This window comes from Gobio gobio (assembly GCF_949357685.1).
Source record: "Gobio gobio genome assembly, chromosome: 13".
NCBI lineage: Eukaryota > Metazoa > Chordata > Actinopteri > Cypriniformes > Gobionidae > Gobio > Gobio gobio.
Window position 1 is genome coordinate 4,417,054 of NC_137106.1, and position 25,943 is coordinate 4,442,996.

At 34.7% G+C, this 25,943-nt stretch overlaps 2 protein-coding genes across 2 annotated transcripts in view; one reads left to right on the forward strand and one right to left on the reverse strand.

Annotated features, from left to right (window-relative positions):
• The first annotated feature begins 366 nt into the window (after positions 1-366).
• On the forward strand, positions 367-18,964 carry srp14 (signal recognition particle 14). Its single transcript, XM_079833704.1, has 5 exons — positions 367-497; positions 8,606-8,678; positions 8,858-8,970; positions 13,735-13,767; positions 16,618-18,964. Exons 1-5 carry the CDS (start codon positions 474-476, stop codon positions 16,702-16,704), a joined length of 330 nt encoding a protein of 109 aa, XP_079689830.1. The 5' UTR covers positions 367-473; the 3' UTR covers positions 16,705-18,964.
• The window catches only part of xgb (x globin), a gene marked incomplete at its 3' end in the record, with an annotated part of 82,886 nt that continues 74,258 nt past the window's right edge, over positions 17,316-25,943 (reverse strand). The window contains exons 3-5 of the mRNA XM_079833703.1: positions 21,022-21,142; positions 20,852-20,932; positions 17,316-17,441 (exon numbers count right to left, since the gene is read on the reverse strand). Of these exons, the coding sequence (XP_079689829.1) occupies positions 17,316-17,441; positions 20,852-20,932; positions 21,022-21,142 (328 nt within the window). The remainder of the gene's footprint in view (positions 17,442-20,851; positions 20,933-21,021; positions 21,143-25,943) is intronic.

Consider the following 25,943-nt stretch of genomic DNA (forward strand, 5'->3'; position numbering starts at 1 on the left):
TTTCGTAAATGTCCGATATATATCTAAAATGTATTATTAGTAGTAATATACATTGCTAAGGATTTCATTTGGACAACTTTAAAAGCGATTTTCTTAATATTTAGATTTTTTTGCACCCTCAGATTCCAGATTTTCAAATAGTTGTATCTCGGACAAATATTAGCTTTCAGATGATGTATAAATCTCAATTTCAGATAAAAAAAATGTATCCTTGTGACTGGTTTTGTGGTCCAGTGTCACATTTAGCATCCACACCAGAGTTTACTACAGTAAAACCAGTAAAACCAAAGTAAATCTCCCGGAAGCAACGCGGATCTGGCGCCGCTAGAGGGCGGTAGTGACGTCACGTGAGTGTGTTTCGCGCGCAGGAGGAAGAAGAAGTAGCGCGTGAGAGAGAGGGGCGGGGCTTCAGTGCAGCTGAGCGACGTGTTCTAATCAAACTGTGTGTTAGCAGTTCATTCATCACCGAAGACATGGTGTTATTAGAAAACGACGCGGTAAGATCATTTTATATCTCATATTCCGCGCTTATCAGATGATAACACACACGTACTGTTCAAGAGAGCCACAGTTTCGCTGGTTAATCGGACGGCGTCGAGCTCAAACGGGTTAGCAAGCTAAAGCACACAAACACACACTGCTGTCTCTTCCAGTAATGCCAAGCTCATTTTGCGTTTTAAAGTGTTCATGCTATGTTTATTTGTTATAAATAATGTTCAGATGGCCAACGAATGCCTTCTAGACCCTTCATAGACATTTCTGCTTCTGTTTAGTTGGGGAAAGCAAAGTAATTCGTTCTTTTTATGATCATAATAAAGTATAAATGTCATTAATAACCTTAAAAAGTGTGTTATATATTATAATTAATCAGTAACTTGTAAGTTTGAACTACAGCTGTATAAGAGCTAAACATACACGTTACATGCATTATTACAGTATGTTCACATATGGTCAGAGTTTTTCTTTATATATATGATGACCATGTGTGTATGTATATATATATATATATATATATATATGTATGTGTGTGTATATGTATAATTAAAAAAGTGTATCTCTATATATCTATATCTATATATATATATATATATATATATATATATATATATATATATATATATATATATATATATATATATATATATATAACATTTATAAATATATAACATTTATAAATATAAAATATGATTACCATTAAAAACACATTATACACATATATATTTATATATACACACAGTCACACACATATATTTATATATGTATATATATGTGTGTATGTGTATATATATAATATGTATATATAATTATAATAAAACATACATAAATACTTTTTTAATGTTTATATATATATATATATATATATATGTATGTATGTATGTGTGTGTATATGTATAATTAAAAAAGTGTATCTATATATATATATATATATATATATATATATATATATATATATATATATATATATATATATAACATTTATAAATATATAACATTTATAAATATAAAATATGATTACCATTAAAAACACATTATACACATATATATTTATATATACACACAGTCACACACATATATTTATATATGTATATATATGTGTGTATGTGTATATATATAATATGTATATATAATTATAATAAAACATACATAAATACTTTATTAATTTATATATATATATATATATATATATATATATATATATATATATATATATATATATATATATATATATATATATATATATAAAAATAAATATAATTTATAAATATAATAATATATGATGACCATTAAAACTATATATGTGTGTGACTGTATGTATGTATATATGTATAATTTAAAAAGTGTGTATGTGTGTGTGTGTATATATATATATATATATATATATATATATATATATATATATATATATATATATATATATATATATATATATATATATATATATATATATATATATAAAATAATAAATATATATGGGTCAATGACATGTATTTTTTGTGTCCAAAATTTGAATAAATACATGTCATTTATCAAATTGATGTACAATATTTCCTTTATAAGAAACCCTAGCCGTTTTTTTGAAATTCAATTGACTTTTTGAGTAGTGGTGTTTAAAAGACCAAAAATGTCAGGTGTTGCGACTGTCCAAATGTTAAAAGCTGCAATAAAACGGTTCATTTTCTCTGTAAAATTTTACATTACATTCCTAATGAATGAGCAAAAATAGTGTATCAGTCCTTTTTCAAAACTATTCTATTACTTAAAAAAACGTTTGTCCGAAAAATGTACTTCTCCAAATGTCAGGGAGGGCGACCAACATAAAAATGCCATTTTATGCACTGTTACTTTAAGAAAACCATGTGACAGGATATGACATCACACAGAGGACCCCTGTGATGCAGTAACGATGTTAGTCACCATCCCATAATATTAGATAATGTGACATTTTTGAGTAATGATGAGGTTGATTCAACTTATCATGTCAGGTGGTGTGATGATCCCTGGAAATTTAAAAAAAAATGTGTTATTATAAAATATGTATTTGATTTAAAAAATGTATTCGCTTATGGTCAAATATTTATATAGGTGTCCAAGTTAATGCCTGTTAGATTAGATTTGAGTTTGAAATGTCAGGTGGTGCGACCAGCAAATTTACATTTAAAAGTATCAATTCCCACTGCAATTGCAAAATGAAGTAAGAAATAAAACTGTAAACCGTTATGTAATGTAGACAAATTATTTTTACAGTTAAAAATAAAACATAAAAACTCCTTATGGATAATTGAGCGTTTGAACACAGAAAAGTGTCCGTTTATATGAATTGGCCTAAAAGGGCAACACATAAAGACATGGAAAGGGTGACCATGTGATAAGCATTTTAGACACTACAATGATTCATATATCATAAATGTATTTTATATATTATTTTAAATGAATATATGATCGCTCCACCTGATATTTTCTAGGTGGTAAAATCATAAATCTTGTTTGATAATGAATTAATGCCGTCTTAAAAGCTGTAAAACCAATATGAATCAACACCATACATTTTTTTCGACATAAAAATGCATTTTAAAATTGTTCTGCTTAATTATTATCTTAAAAACCTTATTTGTCATTGACCCATATGTAAATACATATTTGTTTTTATAATATTTATATATACTTTACACACACGCACACAATGTTTAAATAAGTAGATGTCATAATGGCAAAATAAAGGCATATATGAGTTGATAATAAATTGTCATTTTTTTTATATTACTATTTTCTTATATTTAGTTTAAAAAAAAATGTATTCGTTAAATTAAATTATATTTGATTTATTTATATTTAAGCATTTATTAGGGGCCAAGCACTGAAGGTGTGGAGGCATCTATTGAAACCGTTAGATTTCTTATTATTATTCTGCCATTAGAGTCAATGGCAGCCCATAGAACCGAATATAAAATGTTATATTGTATATGTATATGAGAATGTATATAATATTATAATGTTGTATATAATAATATAGACACAGCCACTTGATTGAGCGATTTATTTGTGATGGAATAATTACTTTATAATTGTATTGGAGGTTTACACACATGTTGTACAGTTACTCTGAGCCGTGCATTAATTTAAGTGATCACAGATATTATGGGATGGCTTGATGCAGCGCAAGCGATGCAGATAATTTGATCTTGACCCTTAAGAAACTTTAATACTGTCACGTTACAAATCTGCTCCAAATTGAATTAAAATTAAAATTACAACATTGCAATAAAAATGTAAAGGGTGTACAAATACTGTATAAAATCGTGAATATAAATAATTGGTAATCATGTTAAAAAAACATTTATCTATTATAACTTTTATTTTGGTTTGGTGGTTTGGCGGTTTCCTTATAAAGGCCCAGAAATTCGGGGGGGTTTTATTGTATAATTTGTCAAGTTTTTTGCCAGGTGGCTTTTTTAATTATATGATGTCATTACGTTGCTGTCTTGACGCCAGCCAATCGCTGCATTGCTGATCGTGGTTTCGAGTATCGATGCTTCTGCCCTCTTCAGGGAAAACAAGAACGCGCTGTGATCTTAGATCATTTAATCCAGATATTTTAATCCAATCCGCAAATTCGTTTGAAGAACCAAATTAGCCAGAGATCAGTTATCACGATTAAAAGATCTGGGATCTGTCAAATCATCTCAGATGTATTAAGCGAGGTACGAAGAACGGGCCCCAGTACCAATAGTAACCGCACCAAATTCACATCAAAATTGAGTCTCTAACTCAATCCCTCTAGCGCCACCACCTGTCCAAAGTTTCACTCAACATGTTTATGTTAATAACTTTTGAACCATAAGGGCTAGAAACAAAATTCTCGTTTTTCCTCAAATTCCTGAGCTCAAGATGATTTGATTTCTATGATGTCGTTTTCCGTCATGAAAATTTTCCCACCATTTTGAATTTTCAGAAAAACCTACTTTTTCGAACTCCTCCTAGGCCGTAGCGCTGATTTTCACAAAAATTGAACCAGATCATCTTGCCGAGTCCAATGATACCAGATTTGCCAGGTTTCGGTGTATGGTTTGTGCAGCGTTGCAATTTAGCGCTTATAAAACGTTAGCTGATATCTTCGAAACCGCTAGTCCGATCGAGACGAAACCAGCGTCAGTAGTTCAGAAACATAGGTCGATAACTCTATACTAATACCCTAGGGGAGTAACGGTACACGTATTTGTATTGAACCGTTTCAGTACAGGGCTTTCGGTTCGATGCGCGCGTGTACCGAACGGTTATGAATGCAATCTTTAACAGTTCACAGTCGGCTTGTTTAAAGCGCGGAACACACTTCAATCCGAGTTCCCACACGAACATATTGAGTATTCAGTCCATTTTATCACGAAATTCAAACGATAAATGCTGTTTTATCGCTCTATAATGTGACGTGACTGATAGACGCGTATCAGTTCAACTTCAAGCGGCGGCGCGCGAGTGAACGCGATCATCTCTTCTAAAGAATAAGCATAAATTAATATCTTAAGGTATGTTGAGGATACATTACAACTTACTGAAACGTATCATATGTTGTGTAATCGCTCCATTTGTGTTTCAACCGCGGAAAGACAATAAAAAAGCTTGTAAACAATGTCGTGTAGAATCACGTTTACCTCAGAAGTCATTCAGTGTCCTCAGCTGTGAGTTCACTAGAGATTAATTCTTTCACTGAATACATGCACTATATTAGCCTATATATTCATTATATTAGCCTATATATATTCATTATATACCACTTAGCCTGTTAGTGATGTCTTGTTTATTTAATGTATGTTTAACCTCTTAACTGTCACCGTCCCACAGGTGGGACGCCTGGTGCTCTTTTTTTGATCGCCTTTTTTCATATCATATATTTAAGTAATTATCACAAATTAGGTATCATTTGAAAGCTTACAAACTCAAAATTCATCCTGTGAAAACCGTTTTGAAATCGGACATTGTGTTGCCATGGAAACGTTACTCTAAATTATTCTAGTGGGCTCCTCCCCTAGTGGGCGCTGTCATGTTTCATATTACAACAATTATTTTAACTACTTTATATTCAAAATCTTTTCCAATCTTGACAAAACGCATATTGTCGGAAAGGTCTGAGTCTCAAGGGTCCATATTTGGTGACTGTTTTGTGATGGAAGTAATATTTGGTCAGAAATTTACAGGAAAATGCATCAAAACAACAATAAATGGAATTTGAATGACACCCGGTGGCTATTTTTGGTACAGCACCCTAAACAAAATCTCATGGGGACTTCAATTTTTGTGATATCAACTTCAAATTTGGAACACAAATTGGTTAGACATATGGCTTTGATTTTATAGTAATTTTAGAGTAAATTATTTTTTGTAAAATATATATTTTATATGAAAAAAAATATTTAGTACAGTATTTTTCATTTACAGTAAATTTAAACTTCCATAACTATTTCATACTTTCATATTTTGAATTGCTTTCACTTCAGCAATAATCTGCAGAATGTCGTCTTTAAAACGAGACCAAACTTTGGTCTATATTCCAAAGCATTCTTGAATTACAGCCCTTTAAGTTTGGATAGTGCATTTTCATGTGTATTCTCAAAAAGGGGGCTGACAGTTAATGGGTTAAATAAACCTGTCATGAAAATTACAGCCACTAAATTATTATTTCAACAACAAATTGGAGAAAAAATAATAATACTTAGATTTAGAAGTTAATGCAAAAACTGCCTTATGTGAAGCTTATGAGTGTTGATTATTATATCTAAAAATAAATAGCAACTGAATTTAGGCTAATAGTTTGGGCTCTGTTTTTAATCTTTAATAGCAATATGTAAGGGCTCCCTATATAGTTTACAGCATTAAGAAACTTTTAGTTATAACTGAATTAATTTAAGGACAGACACAATTTTTTTTTCAGTAAACCACTGTTGAATAAAAATGAATAAAAAGCAATTTTGTAAAACTGCTGTACCGAATCCGTACCGAACCGTGACTTCAAAACCGAGGTACCTACCGAACCGTCAGTTTTGTGTACCGTTACACCCCTATAATACCCAAATGTCTAAATATTGATAGTAAGGGGGCAGTAAAATCCAATCAAAGTCAGGTGTCAGTCATTTTTACGTGTTTTCTCATATAAATGTCTATAACTCCAAAACGAAATGAGATATTTTCACCAAATTGACACACACATGTATGGGCTCACTCCGAGGACTGTGCCTCTTGGTGGCGCTATAATAGAACAAAACATGAAATTCCCATTGACTACAATGCATTTTTGCCTAAAATCCTCTTAAAATGTGTTTAATTGCTGCCGTTGATCTGACACTCCCAGACATTTTGGCATGTCTTGTCTTCTTATTTGCGCTTGGCCCTGATAATGCTGCTTGCAGATATATTTATTTGTATGTTAATTTCCATAATAGCCACATTTCTTTCTTTCCTTTCAACAATTGTTTATTTTTAATTTTTATAATGCCATTGGTTATATTCATATTTAGCATATTCAGTTGGGTTATGAGTAGGGCTGGGCAAAAAAAATCGAGTTTTCGATTAATCATTTTTTTAAATGTGGTCGATTCAAAATCGATTCTCAAGGTTAAGAATCGATTTTTTTTTTCAGTCGATCCTGCCCGGTATCGCATATATGCTTGTCGTTAAGATCAAATCGAATGGCAATCGCATCTAAGGAATAAATATATATATTTTAATAACCAAATAACAGAGATAGTGACTAAATATAATGCATCATCCGGGGCATGAATCAAAGCTCAGACGCCCCTGGAGGAAAAAAGCCTCCATAAAAACGGACAGAGTCTGAATGACGGTCGGCTAAATCGCAAGAAATGCTTGTCCTTTACTGAAAATCATCCAATATCCTTTTTATGTTTTAGAATAAGTGTATCAAAATATCCATAAAAACAAAATTGTATTGTATTTAACATAATTGTATGCATTTGAAATATAGAGATGGGTTCTGTTTTAATGTAGGCCTACCCAAGTGTACCTTAAATAAAGAATTTAATATGATTTGTGGCTCTTAATTTCTTTTTAATTACCCACTTGTAAACTTGTTCACTGTTCTTTTTTATAAATATAGTAGGCTATTTGAATTAAATCTATATTCATTGAGTTGAATCGAAAATCGAATCGATTTGAGCCTCCCAAAAAGCCTCCCAAAAAACCCAAGTGCATATTTGTTATAAATATACATTTGATGATATGCATTGCAGTGTTTCTGTGAGAAGACTAATGAAGGACATACATTGTGGAGCAGCTGTTAAAGGGTTAGTTCACCCAAAAATGTAAATTCTGTCATTAATTACTCACCCTCATGTGGTTCGACACCCGTCAGACCTCCGTTCATTTTCAGACACAAATGAAGATATTTTAGTGTAAATCTGATGCTCTGAAAGGCCTCCATTGGCTCAATGCACTTTACACTCTCAAGACCCTTAAAAGACACTAAAGACGTCGTTACAAAGTCCATCTCACTACAGCGGCTCTAAAGTAACTTTATGAATCGGCGAGAATAGTTTTTGTGCGCAAAAAAACCCTAAATAACGACTTGTATAGTGATGACGATTTCAAAACACGGCATCATGAAGCTTCGAAGCGTTACGAATCAGTGAGTCGATTCATGATTTGGATCGCGTGTCAAACTGCTGAATCGACTCAGTGATTCATAACACTTCGAAGCTTCATGATGCCGTGTTTTGAAATCGTCATCACTATATAAGTCGTTATTTAGGGTTTTTTTGCGCACACAAACTATTTTCGCCGATTCATAAAGTTATTGTAGAACCACTGTAGTGAGATGGACTTTGTAACGACGTCTTTAGTGCCTTTTAAGGGTCTTGAGAGTGTAAAGTGCATTGTGCCAATGGAGGCCTTTCAGAGCTTTCAACTAAAATATCTTCATTTGTGTCTGAAAATGAACGGAGGTCTGACGGGTGTCCAACGACATGAGGGGAAGTAAATAATGACAGAATTTTCATTTTTGGGTGAACTAACCCTTTAACATTATTAACATGTGAAATATTAGCGTATTTCCCAGCATGAACAGTATTGATGTGTGTGTGATTGTGTTTCTCCTCAGTTCCTCACTGAACTCACACGCCTGTTCCAGAAGTGCAGGACCAGCGGCAGCGTCGTCATCACTTTAAAGAAGTGTACGTCCTCTCAGATTAGCCTTTTTGTATAATATTTATATTCTCTTTCATTTGAACTTTTATTTGAATGAACAAAAAATGTTTTTTGTTAATTATAACAGCAACCCATGGTGATAATGCTTTGCCATCTTGAGCTCTTCGCTGTGTTGTTGATGTTAAATCATGATCTGTGTGTGCAGATGATGGCAGAACGAAGCCGGTCCCGAGGAAAGGGCATCCAGAGACATTTGACCCGGCCGACAACAAATGCCTCATCAGAGCTTCAGAGGGCAAGAGGAAAATCAGCACAGTGGTGAGAACATGATGCACACACACACACACACACACACACACACACACAGGGCTCCAGACTAACATTTGAGAGCATTGGCACTGGATCTTCAGATGGTTGCGCTGTGACTTCCTACTTTTTTCCATGTATTAGAGAGATCGCCTGGTGTTAAGACTTGTATGGCTTAACCTCTTAACAAGCGCCCCATTTTTGAGAATTCTTTGAAAACGATATACCCAAATGAAAATGTCTGCAGCTCTTAAACCCTATGGTCTATATTCATAAACCTGGTCTTATTTTAAACTAGACACTTGAAATATTGCTACCCAAGAGTCATAATAACTCAAAGTAATATGGGAACAGAGTAATATACATGTAAATATTCATGTAAGTGACTCACGTTTTTTTTTTTTTTTTTCACTTAGGGAAAAAAATATTATAATTTAATGTTAAGAGCCTGAAAATAACTTAAATATAAAACTGAATGTCTAATCATGTCATGATTCAAATATGAGGATGATTCTCTCAGTAATGTAGCTTCTGTGAGCTTTTATGTCAAGAAAAGTCTAGGCGTCATTTCAAAAAGGCCATTTATTTCAGAACATTTGCTATTGTAAAGAGTAGTTTTTCATTCAAATAAATCTGCAATAAACTGCAATAAACTACTAATTATAATGGATAAACAGTTACTGAAAAACTAAAGCAACTATTTACAGAGATTACAAAGTGTAAAAAGCTAATTTAGCTGATAATAAGTGTCAGTAAGAGTCTGCGCGCTCCACTGCAGTTGCGCCATGGAGAACGCGCAGCCAGCGCACAAACAGTATTCACCAAAGCCTACTTACGCAAACTGCGCAAGATAATGCCTTTTGATTGGTTACTAAGTCCATCAATCAAACCTTTGTTGGAAAGCATTGGCTGGGCACCGAGTGCCTTTATCCAACGATACCATGGGCGCAATGATTGACAGCTCACCAAGCCTGTAAGGCACTTCCTCTATATGATGCATCCCAGAAGAGTCTCTGATTGAAGGAGAGAGACGAGGGTTGAACCATTTCACGTGGGAGAAACTATTCTAGCAGGGGGAGTTTGCCAGACACGGATTAGAATCGATATTTCATTGAAAATGGACATGATTGATTACGCTAACTCAAAACTCTCTTGCAAACAACGGAGGATTTTTAGTTTTTTCCCTATTTTTTCGTTGTTTTGGATTAAAAAGTGGGATGCATTTTGAAGAATGGACTCTTACACAGAGATGTATGCGGGTGTTTATTGGATTCGTCCGATCTGATCTGAACGACAGGAGATGAAAGATGAGTAACGCTGATATTATGCTAATGTTTACATGGACGATCCTTTAGCGTTTCATTTAACCCTTTCCTCTCTGGTGTATTTATTGCAAAAACAAGTTCAGAACATGAATCTTGAGTGTTTTAGCTTTCAAATGATGCATAGTTTGTGATAGTTGATTGAATATTTTGTATAAAACAAAAGTAAATAAAAGTACACACCCCCCCCACTTCCGTCAACCCCCCCGCCCACGATCCGATGCGGGTTAAGAAGTTAATATAACTGTGTGTTTTAAATGCAATTACAAAGCAATTGATTGGTTTTGTTTAACTCTGAAACATTTTTCGAGTTGTGTTGTGGTAAGAATAGGTACGAGTAGAGCCAGTTGATTGCCGAGTGCAACCATTTTACGCCATCGACCTAGAACGCAAACAAAATGGCACCGCCCACTGTCCAAATATATAATGGATTTTTTTAAATAACGTGGATCTTTCATGCATTTTCTACTATACATTTCAGTAAGAGACATTGTTTATGTTATATTAAGCCATACAAGTCTTAACACCAGAGGATCCCTTTAAGAGTGGAAATCATAAATGCCCCTCTGCTGCCATCTACTGGTTATATATTTATACTGGATAATATTTAGAGATTTGTGCTGAAAAAAGTGTGAAGCCCTTTCAAAAGTGCTTGAATTTCACTCTCAAAAGGTTGAACCCTGAGACGTTACTACATTAAAGCTACACTGTGTAACTTTTTTAGTTTATTCTTAGCTAAAAACACTTAGTTCTTTCAAAAATACATGTGCTCATTTACTTCTTTCAAGTAATAAAGTATTCTCGTAAGTTTATAATATGCCATTGTAAATACATACGGGTGAGGGGTTCGAATGCCGGTCGCCATGTTGCCCCTCCATCTTGAAAGTACATTAGCCAAAGAGGGACATACCCGTAAATTCAAGCTTCGCATTTGGCGTTTTAACACTCGATGGCACCGTGTCGAATGTGGATGTTGTCCGATGTTAATCTTGGTCTAAATCAGCCACCGTAGGAGTTAAAACGAAATCGGAATTGAGAGGAACAGAAACTAATATTCACTGGATGGTCATATACAAGTTCACCACTAGATGGGGGAAAATATCACACAGTGTAGCTTTAAAGGAACATGCAACTTTATTTGAAAATAGGCTCATTTTCCGTCTCCTACCTAAACTTAAAGCAGTTTGTATCTGTATATTTAAGTAGTATTTGTTTGTCCTATTGTCAAACAAGATTCATGCATTTTGTTTGTTTTATTGCCATGTGTGACTATTGTGCATCTAATATAATATGTAATGTGGCATCCTGATTATGAAAAAAAAAAACATGCAGATTTCTGAAAATGACCACCACAAAATCAGTAATTTTGGTTTCACCAAAAATTATAGACATAGACACACTACCGTTTGACAACGGTAAGATTTTTAAAATGTTTTTAAAGAAGTCTCTTCTGCTCACCAAGGCTGCTTTTATTTTTTTATTTATTACAATTTTAAAGAACTATTTTATATTTCAATATATTTTAAAATGCAATTTATTTCTGTGATTCAAAGCTGAGTTTTCAGCATCATTACTCCAGACTTTAGAGTCACATAATCATTTTTTCAGATAAATGCTGTTCTTTAGAACTTTCTATCCATCAAAAAATCCTAAAAGAACCTTTTTTTTTTACACAACTGTGTTCAACACTGATAATAATCATAAATGTTTGTTGAGCATCAAATCCTCATATGAGAATGATTTGTGAAGGGTCATGTGACTGAAGACTGGTGGAGTAATGATGATTTGATCACAGGAATAAATTACACTTTACTATATATTCACATGAGAACAGTCACAACAGAACTGTCACAATATTACAGCTTTTGTATTTTTAATAACATAAATGCAGCCTTGGTGAGCAGAAGAGACTTCTGTAAAAACATTAAAAAGTCTTACCGTTCTCCAACTTTTGACCGGTTGTGTGTTTGTATATTAATCCTGGTGGGATTGAGCTAGGACGAAGTGCAAGTTTACTAATACTTTGTTCAATTTGAATAAATTAATTTGCTTTGCAAGTAATTTTGTGATTTTGCATTTCCTTTTGTACGTTTTTTTTTAAATTGCTTGATATAGGTCTTAAATTTAATTCATAAAGGTCTTAAAAAGTCTTAAATTTGACTTAGTGAAACCTGCAGATATCCTGTCAAGTACGTAATTTATGCTCCTCTTGCCAAAATGGGGATCCATCAGTTAGGGTTAGAAGAACTGCGGCCAAATGATCCAATCACAGACTCTTACGCGTTTGCCTATTTAAATCCAAACAGTGACTCTTTATTTGTGTACGTGTACAACTATCTTTGTGAGGACTGGTTTGAGTTTTAGACAGGCGGAGTGAGGACGTTTTATCCGGTCCTCACGTTCTGAGAGCCTTTAAAGGCCTGTTTCAGAGTCAAGACTTGGTTTTAGGGATCAGGCTATAGTTAAGTTTTTGTCTGTGGTGTTTTTATTATACTTTAAGACAAACCATATTCATCAGTCAACACCATTGTTAGTTATTTTCTCTTTAAAACTGCAGTGAACTCTCAAAAACAGTTTGAAATCGTCATAACCAATTACGTCACGAGGGGGGCGGGGCCTTAGCATATCATTAACTATCCTCTGAAGCAATGGATGAAGAGAAGCAGGTTATCCCGGGATATTTTTCAGTTGATATGAAAGATCAGGTAGATTTAGTAATATAGCGGCTGAATTATGTAAATGATGTATAGTATGAGAGCGATACCATTGTCTCTGAGCTGTGTGTGGAGGCGGGGCTAATTTGCATATTCATGATTCCGCGTATACTAAATGAGGCGAGGGTGTCGAGTTACATTCAAGCTATTTTAAAGCATTAAGAAAGTTGTTAACAGGAAAAATGTTTAAATGTATATTTGGTGATCAAAGGGATACAATTATTGATTTCAGGCAGACGTTGGGCAGGTTTAGGGTCAGGGGTCAGGTTAGGGTAAAGGGCTGAATGTCCTCACAAAGATAGATGTACAAGAGTGTGTGTGTTATCAAGCTCATTGATTGATTCATAGTCAAATAATGACCCTGTTACTATTCTAAAGCTGAAGTGTGTTCGTTCTTAATTCCAGACATTCCCAAAAATGTTTCCAGGAAATAAAGAAAGAATGAAATAAATAAAAAAATCTGATCATAAAAAAATACAGCCATATGTGACTATAATAAACACAATTAATTGAATTTAATTTAGTTCTGAATTCATTTTTGTAACTTTTCCCCATTTATTAATTATTTTTGTATTTTATTGTTCATTTATTTATTTCCATATTTCAACAATTGTTTATTTATGTCTTTATTCTGCCGTTGGTTGAGTCTGACTCATAAATGTCTGGGCATATATAATGTTTAACACTGTTGTCACTCATAAAGTGATGTTTAATCTTGAACATGTTTTAATGTCTTTCAGGTCAGCTCCAAAGAAGTCATCAAATTTCAAATGGTGTGTGTTATTCTGCATTCACAGCTTTATTCATATCATTTTCTGGTGCTTGCATCATCTATATGTTCAATCAGATTAATATTGACTTGTTTACAATAATCAGTGTTTAAATGTGTTTACAATATTTTCCCTCATATCACTTTGTCAGTGACATGGAAGCTTGTTTCCACCGCAGATTAATTTATTGTGTGACTATAATTAGATGTAAATGTAATTGCGACTCTCTCAATTCTGACTTTCTCTCTCAATTCTGACTTTCTCTCTCAGTTCTGACTTTCTCTCTCAGTTCTGACTTTCTCTCTCAGTTCTGACTTTCTCTCTCAGTTCTGACTTTCTCTCAGTTCTGACTTTCTCTCAGTTCTGACTTTCTCTCTCAGTTCTGACTTTCTTTCTCTCAGTTCTGACTTTCTTTCTCTCAGTTCTGACTTTCTCTCTCAGTTCTGACTTTCTCTCTCAGTTCTGACTTTCTCTCTCAGTTCTGACTTTCTCTCTCTCAGTTCTGACTTTCTTTCTCTCAGTTCTGACTTTCTTTCTCTCAGTTCTGACTTTCTTTCTCTCAGTTCTGACTTTCTTTCTCTCAGTTCTGACTTTCTTTCTCGCAGTTCTGACTTTCTTTCTCTCAGTTCTGACTTTCTTTCTCTCAGTTCTGACTTTCTTTCTCTCAGTTCTGACTTTCTTTCTCTCAGTTCTGACTTTCTTTCTCTCAGTTCTGACTTTCTTTCTCAGTTCTGACTTTCTCTCTCAGTTCTGACTTTCTCTCTCAGTTCTGACTTTCTCTCTCAGTTCTGACTTTCTCTCAGTTCTGACTTTCTCTCGCAGTTCTGACTTTCTTTCTCAGTTCTGACTTTCTTTCTCTCAGTTCTGACTTTCTTTCTCTCAGTTCTGACTTTCTTTCTCTCAGTTCTGACTTTCTCTCTCAGTTCTGACTTTCTTTCTCTCAGTTCTGACTTTCTTTCTCTCAGTTCTGACTTTCTTTCTCTCAGTTCTGACTTTCTTTCTCAGTTCTGACTTTCTTTCTCTCAGTTCTGACTTTCTTTCTCTCAGTTCTGACTTTCTTTCTCTCAGTTCTGACTTTCTCTCTCAGTTCTGACTTTCTTTCTCTCAGTTCTGACTTTCTCTCTCAGTTCTGACTTTCTTTCTCTCAGTTCTGACTTTCTTTCTCTCAGTTCTGACTTTCTTTCTCTCAGTTCTGACTTTCTTTCTCAGTTCTGACTTTCTTTTTCTCAGTTCTGACTTTCTTTCTCTCAGTTCTGACTTTCTTTCTCTCAGTTCTGACTTTCTCTCTCAGTTCTGACTTTCTTTCTCTCAGTTCTGACTTTCTTTCTCTCAGTTCTGACTTTCTTTCTCTCAGTTCTGACTTTCTTTCTCTCGCAGTTCTGACTTTCTTTCTCAGTTCTGACTTTCTTTCTCTCAGTTCTGACTTTCTCTCTCAGTTCTGACTTTCTTTCTCTCAGTTCTGACTTTCTTTCTCTCAGTTCTGACTTTCTTTCTCTCAGTTCTGACTTTCTCTCAGTTCTGACTTTCTCTCAGTTCTGACTTTCTTTCTCTCAGTTCTGACTTTTTCTCTCAGTTCTGACTTTCTTTCTCTCAGTTCTGACTTTCTTTCTCTCGCAGTTCTGACTTTCTTTCTCTCGCAGTTCTGACTTTCTTTCTCAGTTCTGACTTTCTTTCTCTCAGTTCTGACTTTCTCTCAGTTCTGACTTTCTCTCAGTTCTGACTTTCTTTCTCTCAGTTCTGACTTTCTTTCTCTCAGTTCTGACTTTCTTTCTCTCAGTTCTGACTTTCTCTCTCAGTTCTGACTTTCTCTCTCTCAGTTCTGACTTTCTTTCTCTCAGTTCTGACTCTCTCTCAGTTCTGACTTTCTTTCTCTCAGTTCTGACTTTCTTTCTCTCAGTTCTGACTTTCTTTCTCTCAGTTCTGACTTTCTTTCTCTCAGTTCTGACTTTCTTTCTCTCAGTTCTGACTTTCTTTCTCTCAGTTCTGACTTTCTTTCTCTCAGTTCTGACTTTCTCTCTCAGTTCTGACTTTCTCTCTCAGTTCTGACTTTCTTTCTCAGTTCTGACTTTCTCTCTCAGTTCTGACTTTCTCTCTCAGTTCTGACTTTCTCTCTCAGTTCTGACTTTCTCTCTCAGTTCTGACTTTCTCTCTCAGTTCTGACTTTCTTTCTCAGTTCTGACTTTCTCTCTCAGTTCTGACTTTCTCTCGCAATTCTGACTTTCTCTCTCAATTCTGACTTTCTCTCTCAGTTCTGACTTTCTCTCTCAGTTCTGACTTTCTTTCGCAGTTCTGACTTTCTTTCTCTCAGTTCTGACTTTCTCTCTCAGTTCTGACTTTCTTTCTCAGTTCTGACTTTCTCTCTCAGTTCTGACTTTCTCTCTCAGTTCTGACTTTCTCTCTCCGTTTCCTACTTTCTCTCTCGCAATTCTGACTTTCTCTCAGTTCTGACTTTCTTTCTCTCAGTTCTGACTTTCTTTCTCTCAGTTCTGACTTTCTTTCTCTCGCAGTTCTGACTTTCTCTCGCAGTTCTGACTTTCTTTCGCAGTTCTGACTTTCTCTCGCAGTTCTGACTTTCTTTCGCAGTTCTGACTTTCTCTCGCAGTTCTGACTTTCTCACAATTCTGACTTTCTCGCAATTCCGACTTCTTTATCTCTCGCAATTAAAGTCGGAATTGTGAGAAAGTCAGAATTGCGAGAAAGTCGGAATTGTGAGAAAGTCAGAATTGCGAGAGATAATGTTTTATTCTGTGTCAGAAACAAGTTTCTAGCGTAACGTGTCTGCTGATGAATATTTCCCATCTCTTTTCTGAAATGAGTGGCAGTAAAACTGACGTGGCTCGTTTGTTTTTCCAGGCGTATTCAAACTTGTTGCGAGCGCACATGGACGGCTTGAAGAAGAAGGACAAAAAGAGTAAAAGCAAGAAAACTAAAGCCACATAGTGACGGACAGTATTGGAGGGGAAGACCAAGTGTGTACGATTCATTCAACACTCGCCAGTGCCACGCCCCCTTCCCATCAGCCCCTGCAGCAGCGCCGCCTTCAGTGTGAAACAGCCGTTCTGATGTTGTGTGGCTCTTCTCAGCAGTGACATCATCAGGAACATCCTGCCAATGTTTGACACCAGATCTGGACTGATGCGAAGCTTTCGTTTACTAATGACCGTTAGGGCCAGATTATTTAGCTCTAGAATCTCAGTTTATATTTCGTTATTTTGATTTAAACGGCGAGCGAGTGGACATTACGGTCAGTAACTTCTGATCTAAGAAGTTTTCCACTGTCTGTTAATTTGCTTTTTAAACGGTCCCCTTTATTGAAAGTCACTTGTTTTGACACAGTGGAGGTTATATATCCTCATTTGACATGAACGAAACCACCCGTGCAGATTTGCAAATAAATAGTTTTATTTTGACATGACAAAATCCCAAAGACTCCAGAATCAGATCCGCACCTTCAACAACGACATGAACATTATGTACTGTACAAAAATGAAATAAATACACTATGTACACAACTAAGCCACATCACTGAGCGTCTATGAAATGAGTGCTGCTTAAATCATGTTGTTCCTCTTGTCTGGCCTCTCTTTGGTGGCCGTCAGCGAGGCGAGGTTGCGCTTGGTTCGCTCTTCCTCCAGATAGCCGTCCTTCATGATCCCAGTGACGTACTGGAACAGAGTCTGGAAACAAATAACTGGAGTTATTGGAGATTAAACATCGGGACCCGTATTCGTAAAGAATCTTAATGCAAAGAGTAGCTCCTAGTGACAAAATTCTTAGAAATGTGGGCGTTTACTCTTAAAATTAACTAAAATCGTAAAGAAAAAACGAATTCAGAAAGCATCTTAAAGGACAATTCTGGTGAAAAATGAACCTAGGGGTAATTAACACATGGTTAGCGAGTAGATCGTTCTCTGGAATGCGTTTTCATGAAAATCGAATGCAAAGAGTTTTATCTCTAAAAATAGATTAGCTTATAACGCCCAATGGGGCACAGAATAAGTCAAATTAAATCGCTAGTTAAAACCACTAACAAGGCTCAAAATAGCCTCACACTAACACGGCGTTCGTGGCTCGATTCGTCAGAACTGTTTTCCAAGATGGCTCCTGTCTGTATACGCGTAATGTTCTGTCTTTATAAAGTATCTTCTTATTAAACTGTTTGTACACTTACAAAGTTCTCAATGCTTCGGTTTGCATGTAGGGACCCTCATTATGCTACCGTGTTAGTGTGAGGCTATTTTGAGCCTTGTTAGTGGTATTAACTAGCGATTTAATTTGACGTATTCTGTGCCCCATTGGGCGTTATAAGCTAATCTGTTTTTAGAGATAACTCTTTACATTCGATTTTCATGAAAACGCATCCCAGAGAACCATCTACTTTTACTTTTAAGAGGCTTAAGAGTTTCTTTAGCAGCGGAGAAAATGGCAGCAAGACGAAGAGGGAGAAGAAATGTGTTGCAGACGATGGATGACAGTGACTTAAGACGCTATAGACCAGATCGTGCAGGGATCATGTTTGTTGCATTAAACCCAACTTTCAAACCACCAATTAAATAGACATGCCAGCAATCAGTGTAATTGGAAAGGGTGGAACAATGTTTATAATTCTAAGCCAATCAAATACCTTATAGGAAATTAACAGCATGGGAAATTGTGTGTGTGGTAAAATAGGACAATTTGCGCTTGTAATTTCAAAGTGAAGGCTTAGAAAAGACCCTATACTTAAAAGCACTCCTTCCCCCCCTCTCAGATTGGTCCTGAATAGCTCTTAAGCTAAGACTCCTACGTAAAAGTTTAAGCTAAATTAGGAGTTTTCTGAGAGGACTCTTTATGAATACGGGCCCTGATGTATTACTTTCAGAATTAAGCTTTAATGCTGCCTTCACATGCTAAATACCAGTTTCTTATGAAAAAATGCACATGAACGCCCTCTGATGTCGTGTTTAGTATCACTGGGAAGTTCGGAAATAATTTTGATTCCCTAATTCCCGAGATGGGCGTGCCATAAACTTTAAATATAGAACCACTGCTGTGTCAGGTGTAAGACGTATTAGTTTTCCCCAAAACAGCTAGATCACCTTGTCATTAATGTAGTGCATAATTACATATACGAGCAATCATTTGAAGCATATTGTATGTTTTATACACAGCCAAAATCGGCTGCATTTGACTGAGATTATACAGAATTGACAGAAAGCGGATCTGGATTGCATCGTAAATGTGTAAATGGTTGTCAGTGCATGTGACACTACATATAATTTTGGTTTAAATACAATTTTCCCAATAAATAGGCAAGAATAAACCTGGTGTTCTCCACAATTCCTGTTCATTCCGACAACAAAGCACTTGAACGCACGATCGTAATCACGACTTCTGAAGTGGGAAGTAGGACATTTCTGATAACGACATTTCTCGTTTTCAACCGCCGGCAACATACCATAAAAACACTCAAGGTATTCAACACTCATTATTGATTATAAAAGGCATTTTTTTAACCCTTTCCTCGCCATTGACAGAAAGTTATATAATGGGGGGGTAGGGATGCTCTGTTCAGGATTTTTGCTGCCGATACCGAGTACAGATTTCTTGTCTTCGCTGATTTGTAAGCTCTCTGATCACTGTTAACCTTTTTTTCAGATAAAAAAAAAAACGATAGATGTTGCCTTTATTATATTTTTGTTAATTGTAATTATGTATTGTAATGTAACTGTTTTAACAGGGTACTAATTATTAATTATACCGTGACCATTTTAATATGCCTTTAAAATGGGGTTTCTGCATAACACTATGCATATCATGGTACTTAATAGGGCTGTATTTTCTACGTTTTTCTATTTGGATAAAAAAAATATCTATTTATTTTAATAATAATTTTATTTTATCCCTAATAGGGGGCGCTATTACACATCTTCTGAAATGAGAACAGAATCTCCTGATCAAAAGTATAAGCAAGCATATAAATCAAAGCTGAAAAAATAATAATCTGTACTCTTTCAGAAGACTCTTTCTCGGCAGCCATTGACTACCATAGTGGGGAAGAAAATACAACGTTCATTTCGTTCGATTTTCATTTTTGGGTGAAGTATCCTTTGAAGTGCGTAATTTCTGCGCCTCTAGTGGCAACAGATGGAGATATATCTGTAAGCAGGAACAATCAGGGCCGAGCACAACAGAAACAAACAAGGAATCTAGCAGCAGACCAACTGCAACAATGAGTAAAATGACACATTTGGAGCTAAAAGGTTGAAAACCCATAAATCTATTGAGTTGTTCAGAGTCCTCAGAGTGCCCCCATACATAACGTTGTGAAATTTAGTGAAAATATCTCATTTCGTTTGGGACTTCTAGAAGTGTGTACGTGCGCGTGTGTGTGTGTGAGAGAGAGTGATCACCGTGTTTAGCTCCGGAGTTCTGCAAGTGTGTGTTTGTCCCCGGTCATGAGTGGAAATTGACGCGTAATTGCATATAATGTCAACAACGTCAAAGTATAGTGAATCAAGAGCTATCCAGAGATAATGCCATTGTTTTGTGTGTGCATCTTTAGCTCCGCCCACTGCACGCCTCCACGGACTCGGCTGTTTTCAGAAAGAATCTGTTTTTTTCTATCTTTTATAGATCTGATAAACTAAAGACTCTCTGGAGATATGAAGGATCAACACTACTCTACAGGTACTCAAGAAAAAAATTCGAGAAAATTTTGTTGAATAAAGTCGTTAATTTAGCGCACTAAAGCATTCTCATCGCTTCATAACATTAAGGCTCACCCACTGGAGTCACATGGACTATTTTAACCATGTCTTTACTTCCTTTCTGGCCCTTGAAAGTGTTCATTAAACTGCTGTCTATGAAGGGTTCAGAGAGCTCTGGGATTTCATCAGAAATATCTTCATTTGTGTCTGAAGATGAACGAAGCTCTGACGGGCATGACAAATTACATTTTTAGGTGAACTATCCCTTTAATCTCAGAGAGAACCAACAAACCAAAAATTTAGTTTCAGCTCTTGTGTTGAGATGCGAGCAAGTGTCCAGACATGGTAAGAAACACCAGCTACATCCCACTCGGCAGGAAATGAAGTCGGGGGTTTACCTTCCAGGCCTGCTCCAGTTCAGCCGTCCAGCGGTCCTTCAGGATGGGCTGTACGGCACAGATGAACTCGGCTCCCACATACTGAAACACACACACACACACATATATAGGGTAAGTGCTGATGACAAACATTTGAGTTACTTCAAATAGGTGTTTGGGATGATTTGTACCCCGTAGTACTTGGGTGGAGCGTTGTAGCGGTAGTGGCTCTTGCCCAGCTCCAGTGCCAGCGTCTGCAGCCGCTCCAGCTGATCCAGTCTGGCCACGCTCTTCTCAATGAAGGACATCACCCTAAAGAGGAAACACACGTCAGCAGGGTTTACTCATCACTGGGAGCGACACTCCTGCCACACCAGAACAAACATCAGGATTCTGTACATCATGACGTAACTGACCTGTACGTCATAATTATGTCCATTTTGACTTCATGTAATAAGTGAATAATTTCCACTTTTATGTCATAGTATACACTGTCGTAATTTAGAATTTTTGTATATTTTAACTTTGTATACTATTACATAAAAGTGGGATTTATTCAATTATTACATGAATTCAAAATTACGACAGTGTATACTATTACATAAAAGTGGAAATTATTAAATTATTACAAAAAGTCATTGACAAAAATTCACAATTATAACAGTGTATACTATGACATAAAAGTGGAAATTATTCAATTTTTACAAAAAGTCATTATTGACAAAAAAATCACAATTACGACAGTGTATACTATGACATAAAAGTTGAAATTATTCAATTATTACAAAAAGTCATTATTGACAAAAATTCACAATTGCGAGAGTGTATACTATGACATAAAAGTGGGATTTATTCAATTATTACACTGTCGTAATTTTAAATTGTTGTCCATTTTGACTTTAATTGAATAATTTCCACTTTATGTAATAGTATACACTGTCGTAATTTTGAATTTTTGTCCATTTTGACTTTATGTAATTGAATAAATCCCACTTTTATGTCATAGTATATACACTGTCATAATTTTGAATTTATCTATTTTGACTTGATATAATGAATGAATCATTTTCACTTTTGTCATAGTATACACTGTCGTAATTGTGAATTTTTGTCAATAATGACTTTTTGTAAAAAATTAATAATTTCCACTTTTATGTCATAGTATACACTGTCGTAATTGTGAATTTTTGTCAATAATGACTTTTTGAAATAATTGATAAAATATCCACTTTTATGCCATAGTATACACTGTCGAAATTGTGAATTTTTGTCAATAATGACTTTGTAATAATTGAATAATTTCCACTTTTATGTCATAGTATACACTGTCGTAATTGTGAATTTTTGTCAATAATTACTTTTTGAAATAATTGATAAAATATCCACTTTTATGCCATAGTATACACTGTCGAAATTGTGAATTTTTGTCAATAATGACTTTGTAATAATTGAATAATTTCCACTTTTATGTCATAGTATACACTGTCGTAATTGTGAATTTTTGTCAATAATGACTTTTTGTAATAATTGAATAATTTCCACTTTTATGTCATAGTATACACTGTCGTAATTGTGAATTTTTGTCAATAATGACTTTTTGAAATAATTGATAAAATATCCACTTTTATGCCATAGTATACACTGTCGAAATTGTGAATTTTTGTCAATAATGACTTTGTAATAATTGAATAATTTCCACTTTTATGTCATAGTATACACTGTCGTAATTGTGAATTTTTGTCAATAATGACTTTTTGTAATAATTGAATAATTTCCACTTTTATGTCATAGTATACACTGTCGTAATTGTGAATTTTTGTCAATAATTACTTTTTGAAATAATTGATAAAATATCCACTTTTATGCCATAGTATACACTGTCGAAATTGTGAATTTTTGTCAATAATGACTTTGTAATAATTGAATAATTTCCACTTTTATGTCATAGTATACACTGTCGTAATTGTGAATTTTTGTCAATAATGACTTTTTGTAATAATTGAATAATTTCCACTTTTATGTCATAGTATACACTGTCGTAATTGTGAATTTTTGTCAATAATGACTTTTTGAAATAATTGATAAAATATCCACTTTTATGCCATAGTATACACTGTCGAAATTGTGAATTTTTGTCAATAATGACTTTGTAATAATTGAATAATTTCCACTTTTATGTCATAGTATACACTGTCGTAATTGTGAATTTTTGTCAATAATGACTTTTTGTAATAATTGAATAATTTCCACTTTTATGTCATAGTATACACTGTCGTAATTGTGAATTTTTGTCAATAATGACTTTTTGTAATAATTGAATAATTTCCACTTTTATGTCATAGTATACACTGTCGTAATTGTGAATTTTTGTCAATAATGACTTTTTGTAATAATTGAATAATATCCACTTTTATGTCATAGTATACACTGTCGTAATTGTGAATTTTTGTCATTAATGACTTTTTGTAATAATTGAATATTTTCCACTTTTATGTCATAGTATACACTGTCGTAATTGTGAATTTTTGTCAATAATGACTTTTTGTAATAATTGATAAAATATCCACTTTTATGCCATAGTATACACTGTCGAAATTGTGAATTTTTGTCAATAATGACTTTGTAATAATTGAATAATTTCCACTTTTATGTCATAGTATACAAAGTCATTATTGACAAAAATTCACAATTTCGACAGTGTATACTATGGCATAAAAGTGGATATTTTATCAATTATTACAAAAAGTCATTATTGACAAAAATTCACAATTACGACAGTGTATACTATGACATAAAAGTGGAAATTATTCAATTATTACACTGTCGTAATTGTGAATTTTTGTCAATAATGACTTTTTGTAATAATTGAATAATTTCCACTTTTATGTCATAGTATACACTGTAGTAATTGTGAATTTTTGTCAATGACTTTGTAAAAATTTAATAATTTCCACTTTTATGTCATAGTATACACTGTCGTAATTGTGAATTTTTGTCAATAATGACTTTTTGTAATAATTGAATAATTTCCACTTTTATGTCATAGTATACACTGTCGTAATTGTGAATTTTTGTCAATAATGACTTTTTGTAAAAAATTAATAATTTCCACTTTTATGTCATAGTATACACTGTCGTAATTTTGAATTTTTGTCAATAATGACTTTTTGTAATAATTGATAAAATATCCACTTTTATGTCATAGTATACACTGTCGAAATTGTGAATTTTTGTCAATAATGACTTTGTAATAATTGAATAATTTCCACTTTTATGTCATAGTATACACTGTCGTAATTGTGAATTTTTGTCAATAATGACTTTTTGTAATAATTGAATAATTTCCACTTTTATGTCATAGTATACACTGTCGTAATTGTGAATTTTTGTCAATAATGACTTTTTGTAATAATTGAATAATTTCCACTTTTATGTCATAGTATAAATTGTCATAATTTTGAATTTTTATCCATTTTGACTTCATGTAATAGTTGAATGAATTTCACTTTTATGTAATAGTATACACTGTCGTAATTTTGAATTTTTGTAAATTTTGAATTAATGTTATTGAATCAATTCCACTTTTATGTAATAGTATACACTGTCATAATTTTGACTTTTTATCCATTTTGACTTCATGTAATAGTTGAATAAATTCCACTTTTATGTAATAGTATACACTGTCGTAATTTTGAATTTTTGTCCATTTTGAATTAATGTTATAATTGAATCAATTCCACTTTTATGTCATAGTATACACTGTCGTAATTGTGAATTTTTGTCATTAATGACTTTTTGTAATAATTGAATATTTTCCACTTTTATGTCATAGTATACACTGTCGCAATTGTGAATTTTTGTCAATAATGACTTTGACATAAAAGTGGAAATTATTCAATTATTACAAAAAGTCATTATTGACAAAAATTCACAATTACGACAGTGTATACTATGACATAAAAGTGGAAATTATTCAATTAAAGAGTCGAGATGGCGCAGAGGATGGCCGCAACGTCGCAAGCTCTGCTGAAACATTGTAGTTTTTTGTTTGTTCTGTTTATAGTTTTTGTGTTTTTTGTCTTGGATGTTGTCTGCCTCACTACGTACGACAGACAGACACTTTTGGACATTGGTTCGGCAATCGCAGACCGAAAACCGGACTTTAAATTCTCCAGTGATGAACCGCTGCTTACAAACACAGCAGCGGATCCTTTTGTTTGGGCGGCCCGACCACGGAAACGCCGCCGGAGAATGGGAAGCAGAGCCGGCGTGCTCATCAGAGTAAGACGCCGCGCAAACCGACCCCCGCTTCCCAGTATTTTACTGGCAAATGTTCAGTCTCTGGACAATAAACTCTGCGAGCTGAGAGCACGGATCTCTTTCCAACGAGAGACGAGGGACTGCTGCATTATCTGCCTTACAGAAACTTGGATGTCCGCCGAGATTCCAGATTCGGCCATCGAAACCACGGGGTTCTCCGTGCATCGGATGGACAGAGAAAAAGATCTCTCCGGGAAAAGCAAAGGCGGGGGTGTATGTTTTATAATCAACCGATCCTGGTGTGATCAGAGGAACGTACATTCTATCAAGTCTTTCTGTTCTCCTGATCTGGAATTTCTCACGGTTATGTGTCGACCATTCTGGCTACCGAGGGAATTCACAGCGGTCATCATCACAGCGGTGTATATTCCCCCACAAGCCGACACAGACCGGGCACTGAAAGAACTGTATAGGACAGTGAGTGAGCAGGAAACCGCGCATCCTGAGGCTGCGTTTATTGTGACCGGGGACTTTAACAAAGCCAACTTCAAGCGCATCGCACCCAAATACCACCAACATGTTAGCTTCAACACACGAGGGAACCGAGTTCTGGATCATTGTTACTCTCCCTTCAAGGATGGTTACAAATCACTCCCGCGCCCACCATTTGGCAAATCGGATCACGCTTCCATCATCCTTCTGCCCGCTTACAGGCAGAGACTGAAACAGGAAGCACCCGCCCTCAGAACCATCCAGTGCTGGTCGGACCAATCGGACTCTATGCTACAAGACTGTTTTGATCACGCGGACTGGGAGATGTTCCGGTCGGCCTCTGATGACGACATCGAGGTCT

What these genes read in the sequence shown, in the direction of transcription:
- srp14 (XM_079833704.1), top strand. Translation starts at nt 474, where the DNA reads ATGGTGTTATTAGAAAACGACGCG. An exon ending in CGTCATCACTTTAAAGAAGT is followed by an intron (nt 8,679 to 8,857) that starts GTACGTCCTCTC and finishes CTGTGTGTGCAG; the next exon opens with ATGATGGCAGAACGAAGCCG. An exon ending in AAGTCATCAAATTTCAAATG is followed by an intron (nt 13,768 to 16,617) that starts GTGTGTGTTATT and finishes TTGTTTTTCCAG; the next exon opens with GCGTATTCAAACTTGTTGCG.